The sequence below is a fragment of the Emys orbicularis genome, chromosome 2 (genome assembly GCF_028017835.1).
Source record: "Emys orbicularis isolate rEmyOrb1 chromosome 2, rEmyOrb1.hap1, whole genome shotgun sequence".
Taxonomy (NCBI): Eukaryota; Metazoa; Chordata; order Testudines; family Emydidae; genus Emys; species Emys orbicularis.
The window spans coordinates 228,140,627-228,162,661 of record NC_088684.1 but is presented as its reverse complement, the minus strand read 5'-3'; the positions used below and the strand labels follow the sequence as shown (position 1 = coordinate 228,162,661).

Below are 22,035 nucleotides of genomic sequence, written 5' to 3'. Positions count from 1 at the left end.
TACAGACTGCTTATCTGTGGGCTAAGGCATATCTTCCACCAGAAGCTTTCAATGATTCACATCAATCAAAAGCACAGACCCAACCCTAAATTCAAAATCAATGTACTTGAGGAACAGGATGTTTCCTGAGTCATTAATGTACAGATTCTATCAGGTAAAATGCTGCTTACTGCAGTTAGAATTGATGCTTTTAATTTTTGAACTGTAAGTTGTAATAATAATATCCAGTACTCCAAATTTCTTTGATGCAAATACAGAATGTGCATTAGTTCTGCTAGCCCCCCAGGAAAATATTCTCCAGCAAAAGAACTGAAATAAAAAATTATTCATTAGCAAATTATTGCCTTTGTAGTGCAGTTCACTTAAAACTTGTGTAATGATCTTGGAAATCCTTATATAAGAAATGAGACCACTCACAGAAGTCTAAGTTTCCTGGATCAGACCAATTATAAAGTTGGTGTGAAATCCATTAACTGTATAATGCAAGAAAAAAATCTTGGCACTACTTTAATGTCAGGCCTAAATCTTTTATCAGTTTAAACTACTTCATATCATGCTAAAGTTAAATACAATATGTGTGTGTCTGCATGTCTGTCTCATGTAAATTGAAACAAACTTTCTTTCTCTTACAAGAAGGTAGTATGATTAATTCATAACAATTTGAGTAAATTTTGCTTCTTTTTCTTTTTATGAATGATCTGCAAACAGATTTTCCCCAAATTTGTTTTTGAAAATTGTTTACCAGATAAATTCTTCAAATAATTCTGTGTCTGTAGTTTGTTCACAGGTGGTTCATTGTGAAAATTGGTATATTAAGCTGAAGTAGTTTTGATTGGCTGTGTAGGTCATGTGATGTATATCTGTTCCCCAACTGAATGAATGTAACTCTCAAGGTCAAATTTCAGTGATGTTTGCTATAGCTTATGAATGGAAAATCCACTTTCCTTTGATATTCTGCAATATTTGCTTAACTTTCACTGATTGGGAAAATATTCTAGCAAATGATTTTGTTTTTTAGGCATATTCATAGAGTGAACACAAAAGGGTTTACAAATACATTCAAAGTGAATCTGTTTGTAAATTTGAATGATTATCTACCAAAAAACGTTTTGCAGTATTTGTCCAGCTGTAAGTGTCACAAATATTTCTTGGCTCTTTTTATAACATGAAAGATCAAATTCATTGAAATATAATCTGAGGTCAGATATTTTTTCCTAATTTCTCCCATTCTTTCTCTTTCAGAATGTTTTTGTAGATAAACCAGCATTTCCGGAATACAAAGTTTCAGATGCAAAAAAGTCCAAATTCATACTGTTGCATTTTAGCACTTTTAAAGCTGGCTGGGACTGGCTTATTTTACTGGCAACGTTTTATGTTGCTGTGACTGTACCTTACAATGTTTGCTTTATTGGCAATGATGAGCTATCTACAACTCGAAGCACAACTGTCAGTGACATTGCAGTGGAAATTCTTTTTATCATAGGTAAGATATATTTTTCTGCTTTCTGAATTTTGTTTTTCATTTTTTATAGAAAATCTAAATTTAATGTAAAAAGATGGAGTTATGATCAGATAATTATATCACTTTTTAAAATATTCAATTTCTCAGCAGCACGTCCTAACAGATTTTTTCCTTACAGATATTTGGTGGTTTCTTTATCCTTATATATTTATCATGCCACTTACCAAAATGTGGTTTCTAGTTAGGCTTGTTATTATAGTTTCAGTGAGAGATCTGCTTTAAAAAAGTGGTGCAATATGTTTTTCATATTGGAAATGATCTCCATGTTTCATTACAACACAGGCCACATTAGTACTGTTGGTTATGTTCTGTAATCCACCTGAATGTTTGTATTTGAAGTGTAAATTTTGCTTTTTTGCTTGTCCCCTTTCAGATTCTTAAACTGATTTTTGTTTTATGAACCATCCACTAATTATATCTCCAAAACATTGAGGTAAAAATATAATATATTGGGAAATAGGATTATTCCTGATGGCTCTTTTGAGGTGCATGGAATTTCTTTTTAGAGATTCATTCCTTTTCTTTATGAACACAGAAAAGCTGATCATACACGTTCACATAGGCCTTTGAGTATAACAGGAAGGGTCTTAGAACTTTTTGTAGTTCCAATACAGTTCTATATCTATTGATTAAAAAATATGTAGCTACATTACATAAAAAGTATAGTGCAATTCTGGTGCCAATACATAGCTGTAAGGCCTTTTTTAGAGAAACATGGAAAGTTGAATAGGATTTTATTTAACCCACAGAGACATGGGAATGCAAAATGGTAGAAAGGAAAGGATGTGGAGGAGGGAATAAAACTATCAGCAGAGTAGAAGAATCTTTAAAGAAAATATCTAAAGTACAAAATAAAATGGGAAATACCATACATTTTCCTGCCACCCCCCTCCCACCCCCCAAAAAGGTGATTTGGAATGAGTGGTTAGCTCATGTATGAGAAATAAGAACAAAACCCAAACTTCTTATACACCAAATACCAAATGTAGGCTATTTTTAAAGAAGAAAACTGGGAGGGTGGAGTTTTTTCTTAAGATCATCTTGAAAAATGTTTCTTCCCCTTTGCTGATAGAAGTTTAACTTCAATATAAGAATAGCTAGCAGGGACGATGCTTAGTGGAAGATTCTGAAATATTTGTCTCTTCACCTTTGGAAGTAGAGTTCAAATGCAGATTTAAGGCAAACTTCTTCTCCCTGATACTCATGGTGGATCTTCACTGACTATTATTCTTTATTTATTCCCTGTTAATTGCTCACATTATCCTCAACCATTGCAGAATATGCAATAGAGATCTACGTTCTGCGATGCAAATCAGACAGGAGAATTTTTGTCCTTTGTAAAATGTGTGAGGTTTTCACTAATCAGTTATGAAGTGACTACAGATTACATTATAAAAAGTGCAAAAACAAATCAATTCCATTAGATCCATCTTAGGGAGAGAGAGACAGAGTGTAAAAATAATATAGATTTAAGGTTAAAATAACTGGATGATCACAGGTTCCCTTACCATACAGAATGCAGATAACTGGTTGATGTTATGATGGCGTAATTGGAATCTGAGTATGAGAAAACATACACTGCATCTATCTGATTTATGTGTAGTATTATTTATATGTAGCAAGACAGAAGATTTAAGGCCCAGCACTACCTTTTTCTTTCAATTCCTGGGTAAAAATACACAACTTTGATATCAATAAATCATCAACAATGATGTATCCATGATGCATGTAGCAAATGTTCTTTTTATTTTTCCTGACTTCTCTGATCTTTGCCTGCTATTTTTTGTGCCAGCTCTTGGCTTTGTGATATAGTGAGTAAAGAAAGTAAAATCATGAATAAACACATATGGGTAAAATTTTTGGTGCACTAAGAGGGATTTATCTATCCAATTTCAATTAACAGTAATGAGAATCACAAGCATCACATTGAAAATGTACCCAAATACTATTTACTCTTTTTTTCACACATTTTTCTTTGGTAATTGTTTTATTTATCCCCTTCGCTCTCCTCCTCCCTCTCCCTCCCTTTCTCCCTTCCACTCCCGTTGTTTTTTTTTTTTTAACAAAGAGGCTGGATTTTCTAATTTTTTGATCTATTGTTCTGGAGACAGGTTGTTCAGATCTTTTAGGGTTTCTATTTATTGTGTGTAAGAACTGGTTCTTTCATATTTATGTGGGAGTGGAAAATAGTAGGCTTAATGTTCACTTGTGCCACAGTCTAGCAAAACCCTTAAGCATGGACTTAACTTTCGGAACATGAGTAAGCACACTGAAATCAATGGGATTAGTCATGTACTGAAGGTAAAGCACAAGACTGAGGGCTTTGTTGGCCTTGACAAGGATACTTTTGATGGATAATTTGTGCAATCTTAGGGAGACGTTGAAAAAGTGTTGAGAAAATTCCTCAAGATTAGCAAAGTGAGAGAACTGATTGTAATCAGTTTGTTGTACATGAACTACTGCATCACTGTACTTGCAGATACCGAAGAATCTTGTATCTGTTTTAAATCTCTCTTGGATATCTCAGAATTTTTGATAATTTTTATTCACATGTGTAATTTTGATAAACTTTGTTTTATTTTTAGGTAAGATATGCTCTCATTTTTAGCAGTATCATTGATGAGGGTAAAGCACTCACAACAAGAAGGAAAAATACCTCTTGCACTTTCTAGAAGAATGTGAAGTTTAATGAGCAAGAACAATAGAATACTGTGCCTGCTGCATACCAGTTACCAAGAAAATTAATAGGATGTGGACTGTTGCTTTCCTTTGAGAAAAGAAATGTCTGTTAAAGTGCTGGGGTGAATCCTTTGCCTTGAGTGGAAGACAACTGCCAGGTTTATCTGAGCTGCAATTCAGGAAGGCATTCCTAGCAAAGTACTTGAGCACATGCCTAAATCCCATTTAAGCACATTGTTAAAATTAAGGGCATGCTTAAGTGCTTTCCTGAATCAGTAGCCTGGTGAGTGGAGTGAAGTGTTCAGATTAAATGTCTCTCCTAAAGAGTGAATAGTAGGTCAAGCTGTGGGTTTAACTGCTGTAACTTTTAAAATTCTCAAAAGCAAAGATTGGGGGTAAGAACGTATTTTATTATTTCTAGAGGGGGACATGGTTTTCTTTCACAATTCAACCTAATTTTAATTTGTTAAATCCTGTACATACTAAAGTGTTCTTTTGGTCATTTGTTTTCATGTAGCTATTATTTCAAGCCTTTTTCTATTCTCCTTCCAGTTTTGTATATAGTTCTTATCTAGTTAGACTCTATAAAGAAATATTTATTTTTTATCTGTTTCTCCATCTTTATGAAGAATGCTTTATTTTAACTAACAGGACTACCTAAAAAACTGCTTAAACGTTCTTTTAAAATAATAATAGATGGACCCAAAGAGAAATCCTTAACTCTAGTGAATTTAAATGCTCTCACACACAAGTTTTTAAAGGGTTTCATTGGTGACTAAGAAAAACACATTTATTTTACCATTTATTTCAAAGTTCTTGCAAATGATATTGTACAGGCAGCTAATTGGATAGGATTTGTTATGTAATACATATGCTAAGGATCTCAATCTATCCCTATGCTGTTCTTTTCCAGTATGCGTGAAGGTTTGACATATAGAATATGTTATGAGAGAACTGGATTTGATACAATCAGCAACCTTCTTACACACTTAACCCCATTTGCACCCCCTGAGCTGGAAGCGAGAATACCACAAAACCAGGATCAAAATCTGGCTTTGCTTAGGCAGACAAAAACAGCTGAAAGCTGCAGTTTTACTGACTGGGATAGATAAAGTGAAAGGACAGATTCATGAGAAGGGGGTGGAAATGTGGAAAACTGATCTTGATTCTGGTTGTCTGTGTTCAAGTTTTTTTTGCTGAAGCTGCTTTTCTGATAAGGAAAATAATGCATTGTTATTGGCTGTTGCTAAGGAAATTGTTAGCCTGTTAGGAGCAATTTGAGTTGTATGCTTTGTTTGAAGAAAATCTATAAGAAGTTTAGTTAGCGTGCATTGAAGCTTTTATTTGGGCAAGGATCTGGCACCTAAGCTCCCCTCCAGGTGGAAGGAAGGAGGGCCCCAGAAGGCTGGTTGCTGATTCCTCGAAACCAACTCAGACTTTGAGTAAATGTAAATGTTTGGAATGCTCTGAACCTACCGCAACAGCACATACGTACGTGTGTGTGTGTGTGTGTGCGTGCTTGAGACCTAATAAAAAGGTATTTTTAGGTAAAAGCACACTTGTTTGTACCAATCATTTATCAGATAGAGGAACTTGTCCCCGTTGATTTACTCCTGCCACAGGACCCTCTGTTGCTTTTTGTCTGGAGAAAAACAGTGATGTTTCCACTGCTTTGTTTTCTGAAAACCATGGGTAAAATATAGTATAAGGGACCTTGAGTTATTTGGCATGTTCTCTTTTCCTTCTGGATGATCTAGTTGACTAATCTATCTGGGGAAATTATTTCTTCTCTCTCCATTTTGTTAGTCACACCATTGTTGCCATGTGACTTTTACCCTTGTATAAATCTCCAGTCTCATGTTTTTGTTTCTACGAATTGCTTCATTCTGACTTTCAGATAAAGAACCATCTATTTCATTTCTTTATCTAAAAAAGCATTGATCACCTTCTTAATTGTAAGTGGTGTTACCTGAAAAATCATTGATCTGTTGTAGAGTCCTATCATTATTACTAAATAAAATAATATGAGCAGAATTTATCCTAAAAAGAAGTTGGAAGTCTTTTCAGGCACGTAACACTTTTTTGGTAGATTAGCCATTAGAACTTTGAAGTTTCAGTAGAATAATGATTATTCTCCACATAAGGCTATTCAAACCTAGTAAGATGGCAGATGGCCTTGTAGACAAACTTTTCTCATGTTGAATACCATTTCACAAACAAAACTGAAATGTTTTGTAAGTAACTCATTTTTAATGAGCTACAAGGAAATGTAGAGATCAGTAATATTCACATCCCAACAACTCCGGAACCAACATACCCTGCATGTTGCCGTAAAATGCAATACATCATTTGTTAATTATTATATCCTAATCTTTTGAGTTCAAAATAAGCATATCACAGTCATACAACACACTGTACCTAGCACATCAATTAGAACATTTTCATAAGACACTTCCTTTGTGATATTTTCTGTTGCATGTTATTATAGAACATGGAAAATAATTGGATCATTAATGTATCTTTCACAAATTAAATACCAGATGAATGGATCTAAGCCATGGACCTCAAATCTTCCAAGCATTGCCATAAATCCACATGAATTCCCTGGGTCTTACATTTTGCATATGAATATCTGAATAATTATAGTACAATAATAAAGTACAAGCATATATCTCACTATTGGTTATGCATAAATGATTCAGATATGCACATTATTCCATCAAAGGTCAAGTATAATGTACACTTACAAAATTTGGCCTACATCAGCCGTAACAAGATGGTAGTAGCATTTTAATAACTCACTCCATTATTAACAAAAATACACATGTTGCTTCATATTTTTTCCCAGTGAAAATGATTAGTTATTACTCACGTAGCATCATAGGTGCATTGTAGTGCTTTACAAGTAATGTTCTTGCCTGGAAGAGCTAACAATGTAAATAACACAAACACTGACAAGAGTAGATCAGAAGACTTGTGTATTTACGAGGGCAACAGAGTTCCTGTGGATAAACAGGGAGGCTTCAAAGCTCTAGTTGCTAAACTTGCTGCAAAAAAACCCCAAGAAGGGATATAAAGTGATGATCTGATAGCAGAATTTGTCCCTTCATATGTCACTTCATAATGGCAAAATATGAACTGAATAGAATGCGACTTCTCATACAATTTATTCCATTGGAGGAATATTGTAATAATAACCATGAGTTATGGATTAGTTAGTAATGTAAATCAACTACCCGGCAAGTTGTTTTGTGTTAGAAGTTTGGGGTATTTTATCTATAATTTTCATGTCAAAACAACAAAGTGAAACTGGCAAAAGCAAGGAGTTACTTGCTGACAATTTTTCAAATAGCTTCCATTAGCACACCCACAAAACTTACAAGCAAAGCCACTTGTCTCTCTCAAATCCCTATTTGCATTCATAAAGTATATCTGTCTGAAAATAGAGTGGATAGGCATAAACTACCTGATTTTTCTATGTACAAACGCCTGTTTGTGTGTGGGAGTGTTTCTGTGTTTATAAATGGGTGCAGGCACATTTTACGTTAATGGAAGCCACTTGAAAATGCCATAGTTCAGGTTGCCTCTCCATCTGTTTGTCATCTTGTTTGTGTGTTGCTATTTAAAAGAATCTCAGAGGGCAGCTTAGCTTTCATGTTATAAACCAGCTGGTGTAAATTGGTGTATCTCCCTTGACGTCACTAGAGCTGTGCTGATTTACAGCAGCTGAAGATTTTAATCCCATATAAAAGGCTTCATTTCTTAAAACAACAACAAAATGTTGTTATTGACCGTACAGGCATAAGTGTGTGGATACAGGGCCGGCCCTAGATTATATGACGCCCTAGTTGAGGAGTGTCTTCAGCACCCCCTCCCCCCATTTGTTAAACTTTTGAATACCTTATTTTTTATTGCCTCTGTAGCCCATTTCACGACTTTAATACACGATTTGCATGCATGATTTATCCCTGTCATATAAGATGATACATTTGCATATTAGGATCCGTAAATCTGTATTTATTCATGCCATATATAAACAAATAAGAAAATCATTTCCTCTAAGCTTATAGAAACTTTTCTTAATTTTAAGAATAACTGAAATGTACTAACATCAAGAAATTGAACTGAGCACCAACATTAGGTGGACCAGTATTAAATAGTGTTACAGTAGGTGACAGCCTTAAAATGTGAATTCTAATCCTTTAGTTCAAAAGTTTGCTTTTGTCCTTGCAAACTGAAGCACAGCATCTGAAAATCCAAAGGCAGTTTCAAGTGATAAAATAGCAAGCAATATCAGTCTCTCATCAGCCATCGTCGATCAAAGATATGTTTTAATGAGCCTGAGCTTTGAAAATCTGTGCTCATCACTCGTGACTGTGACTAGCAATGTGAGCAGAATCCTCAAAGCTATCCAGACATTAGGAAAAGTGCCCTTCGGCTCTGCATCATGAATGAATTGGAGAACATGAAGTGGAGAGTGCTTCCCGTGTTGCAAAATGTGACGGTTGTTGTCCAATTTGATATAAAGGTCTTTATCATTGACGTCCGAACATTCCTATGTGTCGTTGTCCGGTAAAGGTCCAGTACAATTGTTCGAGTATTTCCTGTCCGCCAGCAGCTTACTAAAATCATACAAGAATCCCCAAGTCTTTTTGTGGTGCTTCATTTGTCCAAACCTTTCTTCGATGGGCACTCAAGCAGTGTAAATGAGCGAGCAAAAAAGTCCCTCTTTAATTTTTCTTCCAAGCTTCCCATCAACTCATCTCTGCCCTCGTAACCAAACTGTCTCTTCTTCCGATGAATAAGAGTTTCCTTGAAGGCAGGCTCAACTCTGAAGTTTTCCACCATTTCTTTGGCAGCAATGACCGCATCTTCAAATCTGTTGTCTCTGTAAGCCACAACAAAATCAAGGCAGCTTCTCATCAAAAGTAGTAATGGTACCGATGTCCATCAACTGAGTTTGTAATGCCTTGCTTACAGTGTTTACTTGGAACAAGATATCGTGCCAAACCACAACTGAGACTAGAAATTTGAAGTCAGTGATCTGGTTTGTCAGGATTTGTGCTTTGGTGTAGGATTCTGGCCTTGTCTTTATTTGACTATGACAGTTCCATCACAGTGTCATAAACCTCAGTCACTTGGTACCTCACTGGCCTTACACTGTCAATGCAGCTCTCCCAGCAAGTGTTACAAATTTGACCATGAAGTCTGTGATCTTCCACCTGATGATTCATGCTGAAAACTGGATGTATATCCTGTGCAGAACTCCAAATAGAAATACTGTATCTAAAGAAGATGACGCCACATCTGACACAACCAGGTTGAGGGAATGGCAGCTAAAAGGCATGAAGAAAGCTCTTGGATTCAGTGCAAGGATCCTTGCCTGGACACCACTGTTTCTTCCCTTCATGTTCATTCCATTGTCATGACCCAGGCCACAGCAGTCTTGAAGCTTTATTTTATTCTCATTCAAAATATTCATAAACTGTTCTGTTAAGTCTTTTCCAGTAGAGTTGTCCACAGACCGGAAACAGATAAAGTTTCTTTACTTGGATACAGCCACCCTTGTTATCAACAAATCTGTAAATGACATCTTTTCACTGTGGCTGTCAGGAGTGCAGTCCATTATTATGGCATAGTCCTTTGCTTTGCCAAGTCTCATCAATATGTTATCAAGCACCTTCCTTGCCATGAGGTCAATCAATTCATTTTGAATTGTTTTGCTGCAGTAATGGTCCATTGCTTCTTTATGAACTATTCGATGTAGGTATTAGGGAGAGCAAGTCTATGTTCCTCAGTCTTAGAAAGTTATCAAACATTATGTGTTAAGCATGGCACAGAAAGTAACAGAATTTCTTTTATATTGTTGCATAGATAGGGGTTTAATAGATATCTCTGACGTCTCAATAAATATGTCCTTTATTAGTCACTACTTACACTCTTCAACTCTTAAGACACAAGTACATTCTCACACTTACACAATAAAACAAGGTTCACAATATCACAGCTGGGCTCTCGCTTTATTCTTATATCTCACTGACTAGTGATGCCCCACCCCATATATACCCAAGAGGGCATGGCTGACAAGATTCTGGGAGGTTCAAGGCAAATGTAGTACTCAGAAAGCCTGGAAGGCTCCATGATATTCTACAAAGCTCCAGAACATTCCAGGAGGTTAGTGAAAACTGAATCTACTTATGGAATACCTGAAATGTTTTATTCAAACATTCTATTTTACTCTTTGTTGCTAACAACTAAAACAGCACCCCAAGGCGGTCGCCTGCCCCTAAATCCAACCCTGTGTGGAGAGACACATTGGCATGAAAATTAGAATCTGTCTGCATATGTGCTACAACAGAGTTAGGGTTGGAATGTTCATGTTTAAGTTGGAACAATTTAAAATAAATTTTAGTAAATGTAATTTATTTGTTGATCTAGAAATAATTATAAATTAACCTTCTACTGTCGTCATAATGATAATTAAATTAAAATCAGCTCCTAGCAGCTCTTTACAGCCATTATTATTCTATCCGTTCAAGAGTGTAAAAACCTTTCATTATAAAAATACCCATTGTATCAAAATTGCTGGCCTTTTGGACTGACCATGATGTAAATGGAGTAGCTAACGACTCTTATATTATATTTATACTTTTAATAGACATAGTGAGTACACACATCTTTGATCCATGATCAATGGAATCAGGTCAGTTCTATTGTGACTTGTTAGTGATGTTCAGCACATTTATTCAAATTTTTTTAAAAAGTCACCTGAATGGGCTGTAATGATGTAAATGGACTTCTCAAGATGTTTGCAAAGGGGGAAAAGTGGACAATAGAAAAGGCTGTGAACAAGAGAATTGGATATAAGAGGCCATCTTCTCTATCTCACACCATCCAAGCTACAAATAAAGTCCATAGGACAAAATTCTATTTTGTAAAGAAAATATTAAGTTTCAAAGGGCTTGATTCTGAACTTTAAGAAATTTAGAATTGGGAATACCTAGAACAAAGCTGGTCTGTTAAATGTTATAAAGGCCTGCTCCAAAACACATTTAAGTTAACGGGAGTCTGATTGGGTCAGGCTGGAAGTGCAGCACAACATAGACCATATACTGAGTTGCTATTTTTGGCAGAACTGTGTAGGCAGCTGTAACTGTGACCAGATCTGTGAATGTGCTTCTGCCAAATATGGTCAATGTTCGCTTTGTCAGTGATCATATACAGGTCTCTGTTTATAAAGATTTTTCTCTCATATATATCTTTCTGCCTAACCAATTCACGGTTGGTTTCCTAGCCACTTCTTGATAACAGAAACTGAAATAATTGAAATTAGCATCACGTAACAATACAAAATCTTTGGCTGAAGCCATTATTTCTTATCCCCTTATTGTGACTTCTGTGATCACTAATTTCTTGCACTTTAGCAATTAAGTACATAATCATCAGTACGCATTAGCATAATTTTGCAATCAGAGTTGCAGCATTCCAGTAATATGTGACATGGCACTGGGGGTATGTCTACACTGCAATCCACTGACTAAGGCTTGCGGGGCTTCTCCTAACCGACTGTTTAATTGCAGTGTAGATGCTAGGGCTCAGGCTAGGAAGTTGGTCCAATAAAAGATATTCCCTCACCCACCTTGTCGCTCTAATATCCTGGGACCGATATGGCTACAATACTGCATCTCATAAAAGGACACCGTTTTCTGAAGACACTATGCTTTTATAAAGTCTCAACGTATTTAAGACATTTTGTTTATTTAAAATGGCTGAAGGTAAAAACAAATGCCAAGCCCAGAGTTGCCAGCTTTCACGGTTTTATCATGACTTTCAAGGTATTGGATATTATAGTTGTATCACAATTTCTGTTTAAAAGTTGATATTTCTAAGTCTTCTAAAATGGAATAGCTTAGTTGACTTCCTTTGAAATTTGGTGTGCCTTTAGAGAGTGGTGGGTAGGGTTAGTGACCCATGTTTGGGGTTATTTGAGCAAGGGGTTGCGGCCACAGAAGCCTTGAACAAAATTGCCATTTTCAAAATGTTTCTAAGTGGTGGTTTGTTTGTTTTTAATTTCGTTGGGGGGGGGGGGGTTGCGCACAGAGCCAGAGATCAAACTATTGATGTGATGTAGGTCAATATGGTCTCAATTTGTCAAGTTTTACCCAAGGTGGTGCATGGCACCCACTAAATCTTTGGGGCACCCAAATTGAGAATGGTATTTTACAGGGAGGTTTACTGTGAGTGCAACAGAATAGTCAGCAGCTGGTCTAACCAAAATTTTTGTTATATCAGGTGGGGAGGAGCCAGAGACAAAGGACACTGTGAGTCTGTCCGGTGGGAGGAAAGGAGGGGGAGGTTAGGGAGAGGGGTTGTGTCTGTGGGAGAGGGCAGGAAATGTGGACAGGTGGTAAGCAAGCTGTGGATTGGTTGTTTGAGAAAACCTGTTTAATTAGGAGGCACGTGGTTACTTCTTTATCTCGAAGCAGATTAGTGTGATATTTCCAAAGATACCCAGAGCAGAGGTTTTGGAACTGACAACACTGGTATCTTTACCACTGGGGGAAAAGAAATATGTGCACTGACAGGGTTGCCAATGTGTGGATTCTGGATGATTCCTGTATCATGAAAAGTTTGCGGGAGAGCAAGGAGTACCCCATGATATGGTAAGTGCTAAGTACAGACTGATTTGGGTGGAAAGAGGTGACCTGCATTGGCATCATGTTTTGCCCAATTTGCAGTGCCTAACTGGTAACTTAAGAGGTTGTGATCTACTAGACATTATGGTGATTCACTTCGGTGGAAGTGATCTGGGCCTTCTTCTTGGTGTTCACCTCATGTATGAGAGCAGATTTGGAGTGCATCAGAGATTTGAGTCTGGGAGTTCTGTTAATTTTCTCTGATTTGGCAGAGTATCTGAATAATTGCTACAGTAACAATATGAAAGTTAATAATAAATGTTGGTAGAACATTGATCAGAAAATGTGTACTGTGCAGTGCAGCATAGAAATGTTGCAAGCTCTGACACCTCACTGTTTTCAGAGATGAGGTATGGATATTGGATGAGGTCATAAAGTCTTTCAAATATAACTCTCAATATTTTGGAACAGAAACCCAGTCTGTGATTTCTCTCAGCAGCCCTGCCACAGACTCCACCCTCCAACCATTCTGAAACACGACCAGGAACACCATTCCACTATAACACAGGTCTCCTTTGCTCCAGCAACTGCATGTGAGTCGGGTTATAGTGGGTAGGGAAGTAACAGCAAAAGAAATACATGTGTAACAGAAAGTGAAGATTCAGGGAGATGTTTTCCTTGTGTGGATTATTTTGAAGTGTGTGACAGAGCTGTGATTGTGCTATGAGGAGAAATATATTTTGCACCCTCTCATATGTGAGGAAAGGGAAGAGGTGTATGTGTGCCTTCAGGATGCAGTATGCATGTTATCTGTGTAGAATGGTGTGGATTATGTCAGAAGCAAGATATAAGGCTTTTATTACAAAGGACATTATCAGCAGTGAGGTGGAATATGAAAGGATTATAATGCTTTAGTGATGGTTAAGTGAAAGTGCAGGTTGATATTGTATCCTGTGAGTATGTGTAAATGAGCTGTAAAAGGCTGTGAAGTGGTTCTTAAATTGTACATGTGTGGCGTTCTTTCTGGGGAGTTGGCTAAGTGTGGGAAGGTATGCCAGGAACTGAAACCTCCTTATAGTGCCAAGGATGATTATGTGATACATGCTTATTGAGACAGAGGATAGAGGAGAAGTGTCATGAACAACTTTGTTTTCCCCCTTTTTGTCCTTTGATAGTGTTTAGATGAAATCCTGTGGGTGAGAGTGAATAAGTTATAAAAGGAGGTGAAGAGCTTGTACATTTCAGCAACTGTGGTTTTGGCAGAGTAAATGTATGTGTGTTAATAGGGCATTGCTGAGAGAGGGCAAAGTTGAAGTTGCATGGGCAACCTTAACATCATTTAATTTCATGGTTTTCAGAAGTTTTGTGTTTTGCTGAACTCGATGTTCTGCAAGAGGACAACACTCCATCGAGCAACCTTAACTCTGCGTTAACACACCTTTTTTGTCATTGAATTTTTCTGAAAATCCTAGCTCCTGGACTCATATGATTATGTGAAAATCTTCTTTACCAAATTAAAGCTGTTTCTAGCCCTTATGCTTGCCTAACATAATGAATAATGGTTCAACCCACAAAACAAATAAGAACCTAAAATTTCTTTATTTAAAAATCTCCTTTTTTAGCCAATTTCATTATACGATATTTGGAGTTTGATTGATTGATTTTTGGAATGCTTAGAGTTAGCAGCTCTGCAAGCCATAAATCCTTCTCTCAAAATCAAACTCTTTTGTGTAAAAGAAATGGCAATTTTAAAAGTCACAGAATCACTACTGTAATTTACAGAAATTTAATTATTACATTTGGTACTCTATACTGTAATGTTGCATTAAAGCTGGTCAGGTCACAGTGCCAACAGACATTAACCTTTGCTACCACAGGAGCCCTTTAGGCCACTATATGCCTTTAAATTTGCAGATTTGCAGATTGTTTTATAGATCAATAAAATGGTTTACTCTTGGGTATAATTTTAACATCTCATTAAACTCTATTAAAGAAACAAATACTCAGTGAGACAAAGAAATTCATCTCTTTTTCATCTCTTCAGCTAACCCACCGATGTGTTTTTGGAATGTTCCGTCATGGTGTGTGTGACGGGTTTGGTCACAAAGACCCCCTTGGGACTGTCACCTGACGTGCTAAACTACCTCTGAGCCCGTTTTTCCCTTTCAGCTTGGGACTCCAGAACCCTGTCTTGTTGAAGCAGACATGCAAGCCTGCTGCAACACAGACCCAGGGTCTGAACCACATCTCCAAAGCTGCAGGCTTTAACTGAAAACCACTCAGCAGGTACTCCTGGTTCCAGCACCCAGACACCCAGCTCCCAATGGGATCCAAACCCCAAATAAATCCGTTTTACTCTGTATAAAGCTCATACAGGGTAAATTCATAAATTGTCCACCCTCTATAACATTGATAGAGAGAGATGCACAACTGTTTGCTCCTCCAGGTATTAATCACTTACTCTGGATTAATTAATAAACAAAAGTGATTTTATTAAGAATAAAAGGTAGGATTTAAGTGGTTCCAAGTAATAACAGACAGAACAGTGTAAGTCACCAAGTAAAATAAAGCAAAAACATGCAAGTCTAAGTCTAATATATTAAGAAACTGAATACAGGTAAATCTCACCCTCAGAGATGTTCCAATAAGCTTCTTTCACAGACTAGACTCCTTCTTAGTCTGGGCCCAATCCTTTCCCCTGGTACAGTTCTTGTTAGTTTCAGCTCAGGTGGTAACTAAGGTTTTTTTCATGACTGCAGTCCCATTTGTTCTGTTCAACCCCCTTTTATAGCTTTGGCCCAAGGCAGGAATCCTTTGTCTCTCTGGGTTCCCACCCCTCCTTCTAAATGGAAAAGCACTAGATTTAAGATGGATTCCAGTAACAGGTGACATGGTCACATGTCACTGTAAGACCTCATTCTTCATTACCCACGTGCTGGCCCCCATGTCCACAAGAAGGCTTGCAGGTAAATAAACCATCTACAGCCAATTGTCCCAGTCAATGGCTGCCATCAAGAATCTAAACCACCATTAATGGCCCACACTTTGCATAATTACAATAGGACCTCAGAGTTAACTTCATATTTCTAGTTTTAGATATAAGAATGATACATACATACAAATAGGATGAACACACTCAGTAGATTATAAGCTTTGTAATGATACCTTACAAGAGACCTTTTGCATAAAGCATATTCCAGTTACATTATATTTATATTCCAAGCATATTTTAATAAAGCATATGGATTGCAACGTCACAGTGTGTCTTAAGACTTGATCTTACACCCACTGAAGTCATTGAGCATTTTACCATAAATATCAATGAGAGCAGGATTGAGCCTGTATATTGTAGTGCCCCCTTAGGGCAAGGATCATTTCTTCCTTTATGCACTGTACCATATCCAACACTGTCATGCTCAGTAAACAGTAGCAATAAACTCTGTGCCCTCAGGGAGAATTTAGCTGGCAAATGACCCTGGTGCATGCAATAATTATTTTAAGAAAATCAAGCCTACGTATTAAATTAATTCTGCATTCTCAGAAAACATCTTGGTTTTTTTGTTTAAAATTGTATCCAACTACATGATAGATATTTCCTTGTGCTGGTGATTTTAAGAATTCATGGAAGAAAATAGCTTTACACTGGTGCTTTTCATTATTCATCTGAACATTAAGCACCCAACTAATTCTGCTAAACCATTTGAAACGGGCTCCTTTGAACTAACATGTAACATTTAGCTGAAATCAAGTGCCTAATCTTTGTACCCAGCTATCCAAACTAGGCTGGAATGTCTCCAGAATGTTCTGGAGCACTGACACTCACTTGAAAATGGGATTAAGGATTGTGCAAAGGGGAAATAAAAGAGAAAATATGTTTTGCCTTTCGCTCTCTCCTGTTCTAAGATGTCATTTTGCACAAGAACTAATTCTAATCCTTTTGAATTAATCTTTTTCTAAACTATCATGCTCCCAAGTAAGAGTAATATTTTTTTTAAGTGAAATCCATAAGCTCAGAAAGAGAACAAATTTTTCTGTTTGACAAAATGATAGAGCTGTACAGCTCAATGGTGCAGCAACAGCTTGTAGAGCTGAAGTCTGTTTGGGTAGTGCTTTATTAACAACAAACACGCACAAACAAAAATATTGTCAATATTGGCAGACCCCAAACTTATGTTTAACTTGTGTTTAACTGCCTTTATGATCCAGTATGAGCCTCCCTTACAACTGAGAGAGAGTGCCCCATAGCTAACATCTTGACATGTGCTGTGTAGCATACAGGCAGGTTGCTGACCCTATTTAAGTTCTTCTTCCAAGAAGAATCAGCGGTGTGCCTGTGCACTACACATTGCAGGGTTGGGGCCGTTAAGGCCATCATCTCATCAAGTAAGTGACCTGTTGACAATAATCACAGTGGATCCAAATGTCTTTGGAAAGTTTGGTGTGGATGGGCACAGATCATCTGTCAGCCTTTTCCTTTGGCATAGTCAGGTTATTGAAATAGAGAAGTTGCCTAGTTTATTCTTATTTATTTATTTAACATTTATATTGTGTTAGTACCTAGAATCTAACCAAATCAAGATGCCATTGTGTCTAAGGACAAGATTATGGACTCTTGAATCAAATGTATGCATAAAAGAAGAGTTCTGGAATATTGTTGTGCATCGCTAGGACATTGGGATTTATATTTTGTATTTTAGACTTTTTTGTTTGTTTGTTTGTCCTTAAGTTGCTGAAGATATAAAAATGTAGGAAGACTTCTTCATGCTGTTGCCTTTGTCAGACAAATATGGCATCCCTCGCTTTATCATATGGCATCCCTCAATTCATAGATTTATAGAGTTTAAGGCTAAAAAGGGATCATTAGATCATCGAGTCTGACCTCCTGTATATAACAGTCCATTAAATTTCACCCTGTTACCACTGTATTGAACCCCAAAACTTGTGTTTCGCTAAAGTAGGGTTACCATATTTCCACAATCAAAAAAGAGGACACTGGCGAGGGGGAGCCCCGCTCTAGCCCCGCCCCCGTCCTGCCCCACCCCATCCACTCCCTCCCACTTCCCACCCCCTGACTGCCCCCCTCAGAACCCCCAACCCCCCCTGCTCCTTGTCCCCTGACTGCTCCCTCCTGGGACCCCTGCCACTAACTGCCCCCTAGGACCCCACCCCCTATCTAAGCCTCCCTGCTTCTTGTCCCCTGACTGCCCCCTTCTGAGAACCCCCCAGACTAACTGCCCCCCTAGGACCCTACCTGTCCCCTGACTGCCCCAACCCTTATCCACACCCCCACCCCATATTCACACCCCCGCCCCCAGACAGACCCCCGGGACTCCCATGCCCTATCCAACCGCTCCCTGCCCCCTGACAGGACCCCCAGAACTCCCGACCCATCCAACCCCCTCTGCTCCCTGCCTGCCTCGACCCCTCTCCATACTCCCGCCCCATATCCACACACCCCCCCCAGACAGACCCCGGGGACTCCCACGCCCTATCCAACTGCTCCCCACCCCCTGACAGGACCCCCAGAACTCCCGACCCATCCAACACCCCCTTACTCCCTGTCCCCTGACTGCCCTCTCCAGAACCCCCCTGCCCCTTCTCCACCCCCTGGCCACCTTACCGTACCGTACCGTGCAGCGTGCTGGGCAGCAGGGGAGGAGGAGGAGGAGGAGGAGGGAGGAGCTCGACAGCTGCCGGAGGCCGATGTGAATGGCCTGGCAGGCGGCGATCTGAGAAGGGGGGGGAGGGAGAGAGGAGGGGAGGGGAGGAGCTCTAGAGCCCGGCCGGAAGGGGAAGCAGAGGAGGGGCCCTGGCTGCCGGAGCCCCATGCGAGTGGCAGGATCCAGCCAGCTGCCCTGTCAGCTGTGCCCCGCTCTGAATGGGGGGGAAATCCTGGACATTTTTAGACATTTACAAATTCCCCCCCGGACGCTATTTTTAACTCAAAAAGCCGGACATGTCCGGGAGAATCTGGACGAATGGTAACCCTACGCTAAAGCACACCATCCAGAAAGGTATCCAGTCTTGATTTGAACACATCAAGCGACAGAGAATCCACCACTTCCCTTGGTAGTTTGTTCCAATGGTTAATCAACCTCACTGTGAAAAATGTGTGTATAATTTGAATCTGGCTGGCTTCAGTTTCCAGCCATTGGTTCTTGTTATGCCTTTCTCATTTAGATTAAAGAACCCTTTAGTACATGGTATTTCCTTCCTATGAAGGTACTTATACTCTCCAATCAAGTCAACTCTCAATCTTCTTTTTGATACCTAAAGAGCTCAATCAGTTTAGTTTATCTCCCTGTACAGCATTTTCCCAATCCTTCAAATAATTTTGTGGCTCTTTTCTGCACTCTCTCCAATTTTTGACATCCATTTTAAAATGTGGACACGAGGGCTGTACAAAGTATTCCACACTCAATATCACCAATGCCATATGCAGAGGTAAAATCACCTCACTTCTCATACTCCCTACTCCCCTGCTTATCAATCTAAGGGTCACATTAGCCTTTTTAGTCACAGCATCACTCTGGGAGCTCGTGTTATGTTGATGGTCCACCATGACACCTAAATACTTTTCACATAGGTATAGTCTCCATTCCTTGTTCCCTAATATATAGCTTTTCATTTAGCTCTTTTAAAATGCGTTTTGTCAGAATGGGCCGAGCTTACCAAGTAATCAGGTTTGCTCTGCATGACTGTCCTATCCTCACTGTTATTGTGATAAATAAAATGGGGGGGATAGCTCCCTTTGATGGACACCCAGCCAGACAGTTAGCTGTAAAATCCCTCTTGGTAGCTGTTCTTTACTTGCTTTATCTGTAAAGGGTTAAAAAGTTCCCCAAGTAAAGAAAAAAAAAAGGGCACCTGACCAAAAGAGCCAATCGGAAGGCTAGAACTTTTTAAAATGGGGAAAGAAACTTTCCCTTTGTCTGTTGTTCTCTGGAGAAGGAGACATGGAGCAGCAATGCTATGTAAGGCTTGAACCAGGTATGAAAATTCATCTTCCATATCTAGAAGAAATAATTTGGATAGGGAATGTTTAGTTAGACACAATCAGGTTTATTTTTTATTTTGGCTTGTGGATTCCTCTGTGCTAACTCCTGATGCTTTTGTTTGCTTGTAACCTTTAAGCTGAACCCCCAAGAAAGCTAATTTGGGTGCTTAATTTTTGGAATTGCTCTTTTAAAATCTAGCAAAAGTCTAAGTTCCAAATGTATTTTTTTCCTTTTTGTTTTTAATAAAATTTACCTTTTTTAAGAACAGGATTGGATTTTTGGTTTCCTAAGAGGTTTGTGTATATGCTGTTTGATTAGCTGGTGACAACAGCTAATTTCCTTTTGTTTTCTTTCTCAGCTCTTCCCAGGGAGGGGGGCGGTAAAAGGGCTTGAAGGTACCCCTGGGGTCAAAGGTGGTTGTTTGTTTGTTTGCATTTGGGTGGTGGCAGCATTTACCAAGCCAAGGTCAGAGAGACGCTGTAACCTTGGAAGTGTAATACAAGCCTGGAGTGGCCAGTATTAATTTTTAAAATCCTTGCGGGCCCCCACTTCCTGCACTCGAAGTGCTAGAGTGGGGATTCAGCCTTGACAGTTATTTACCACTCCTGAGTCCCAGACCAGTGTTCGACCCACTAGACTACACTGCCTCCCCTTCTCTCTGTTCTGTCTCTTGTCTTACCCTAGATTGTAAGATCTATAGGGATCATCTTTTTGTTGTGTTTGTACTGTGCCTTGAGCAATGGGTCCCTGATCCATGACTGAGGCCCGTAGGCAAGTCCACAATTCAAAGAATACATAATCATTGCTGTTAAACTGTCCTGCAGGGGCTCAAGAGTGAGTTCCAACCTCAGGGCAGACTCTTAGGAAGTAAAGCGCAAACCCCAAATTGGCTTTGAGTTCTATACTTATTTCACCAACCATGTATTAAGTGTTAAACTCCTCAGGTACTATAACAGCCTTAACATGGAGTCACAAACTGTTCCCTTGGATACTCTAGTCTATCTTGTCACCCAGATAAGTTTGCCTTTGTGGTAGGTGGTCCTTTACACCAAAAATCTCAACAATAGTCAGGTTGTGCCCAGTGACTTACCCCATATCAATTGCACCTTAGATCTCACACCAAACACAATGTCTGTAGCCAATCCTATAATAAAAATCTAAAGATTTATCAACTAGGAAAGGGAAATCAGTGAGTTATTTACAAGATTAAAGCAGGTAAACATACACACACACACACACATGAGTTGCAGTCTTGAGTTTCAAAGGGTAATAGAAGCTTCTATAATAAGCAAGTTCTATATGTCCCATAGGGCAAACCTGGGCTAACCACTAGGAATCTCTTTCTTATGCCTACAAAATCTTGCCTTCAAGAACCCAAACAGCACAGAAATATAGTTTCTCCTCCTCAGGGATTTTTATTCCCTTTTCCTCTTCTCTGAGCTTCTATTTCAATGGAAGGGGGAATTCACTTGCACATCTTCTCTTCATGGGGGTGAAGAGCAATCTACAAAGTCTTTTGTCCTCTGATGTTGCACAATAGTTCATCTGGTACTGATGGGTCTTCTCTGTTGGGCAGGAAATACCACCACCTGTAGGAGACTAGTATTTTACATTAGTTAATAGTTCTGTCCTGTTTTGGTGTTAATTACAGAGGCTTACAATTCAAGTGCTCAGCTATTACCTTACAATATGGGATACAGATGTCATAAGTGAGATTAATGCAAGCAGCAATTTACAATCATTCAAATCTGAATACTAAATGCACTTTTATAACTCAGACTTATTTTAACCATAGAGAGAGACAGTAATATGATAGCTTTATAAAAGATATTGCCTCACCCACCTTGTGTCTCTAATATCCTCAGACTGACGTGGCTACAACTACAGTGCCTATTTTAACAATACCAACACACAGGTGAGCCAGACTAATCCCAGCTATGTATTTGTCAGAATCCAAGTCAGGCCTGGAAACTTGGGCATAAGCTGTCACCTGGTTGGTGAGCATCACAATTGCTCCACAAGTAAACTCAATAAATGTGCTACTTACACTGGAATGATGGTATCAGAATCTAGCCCTTAATTTTGCTGATAAATTGGCATGCCCAAAATAAATGGGTTATTTCAAATAATTTTATTTTGCATCATTGTCAGAAAGACAGATGAATGCCATGTACATTTTCTCAGCTGTGCCCTGGGAGAT

At 38.6% G+C, this 22,035-nt stretch overlaps 1 protein-coding gene across 1 annotated transcript in view; it reads left to right on the top strand.

Annotated features, from left to right (window-relative positions):
- KCNH8 (potassium voltage-gated channel subfamily H member 8) overlaps nucleotides 1-22,035 on the top strand; it is a 378,517-nt gene that overhangs the window by 198,828 nt on the left and 157,654 nt on the right. The window contains exon 5 of the mRNA XM_065398842.1: nucleotides 1,243-1,483. Within this exon, the coding sequence (XP_065254914.1) occupies nucleotides 1,243-1,483 (241 nt within the window). The remainder of the gene's footprint in view (nucleotides 1-1,242; nucleotides 1,484-22,035) is intronic.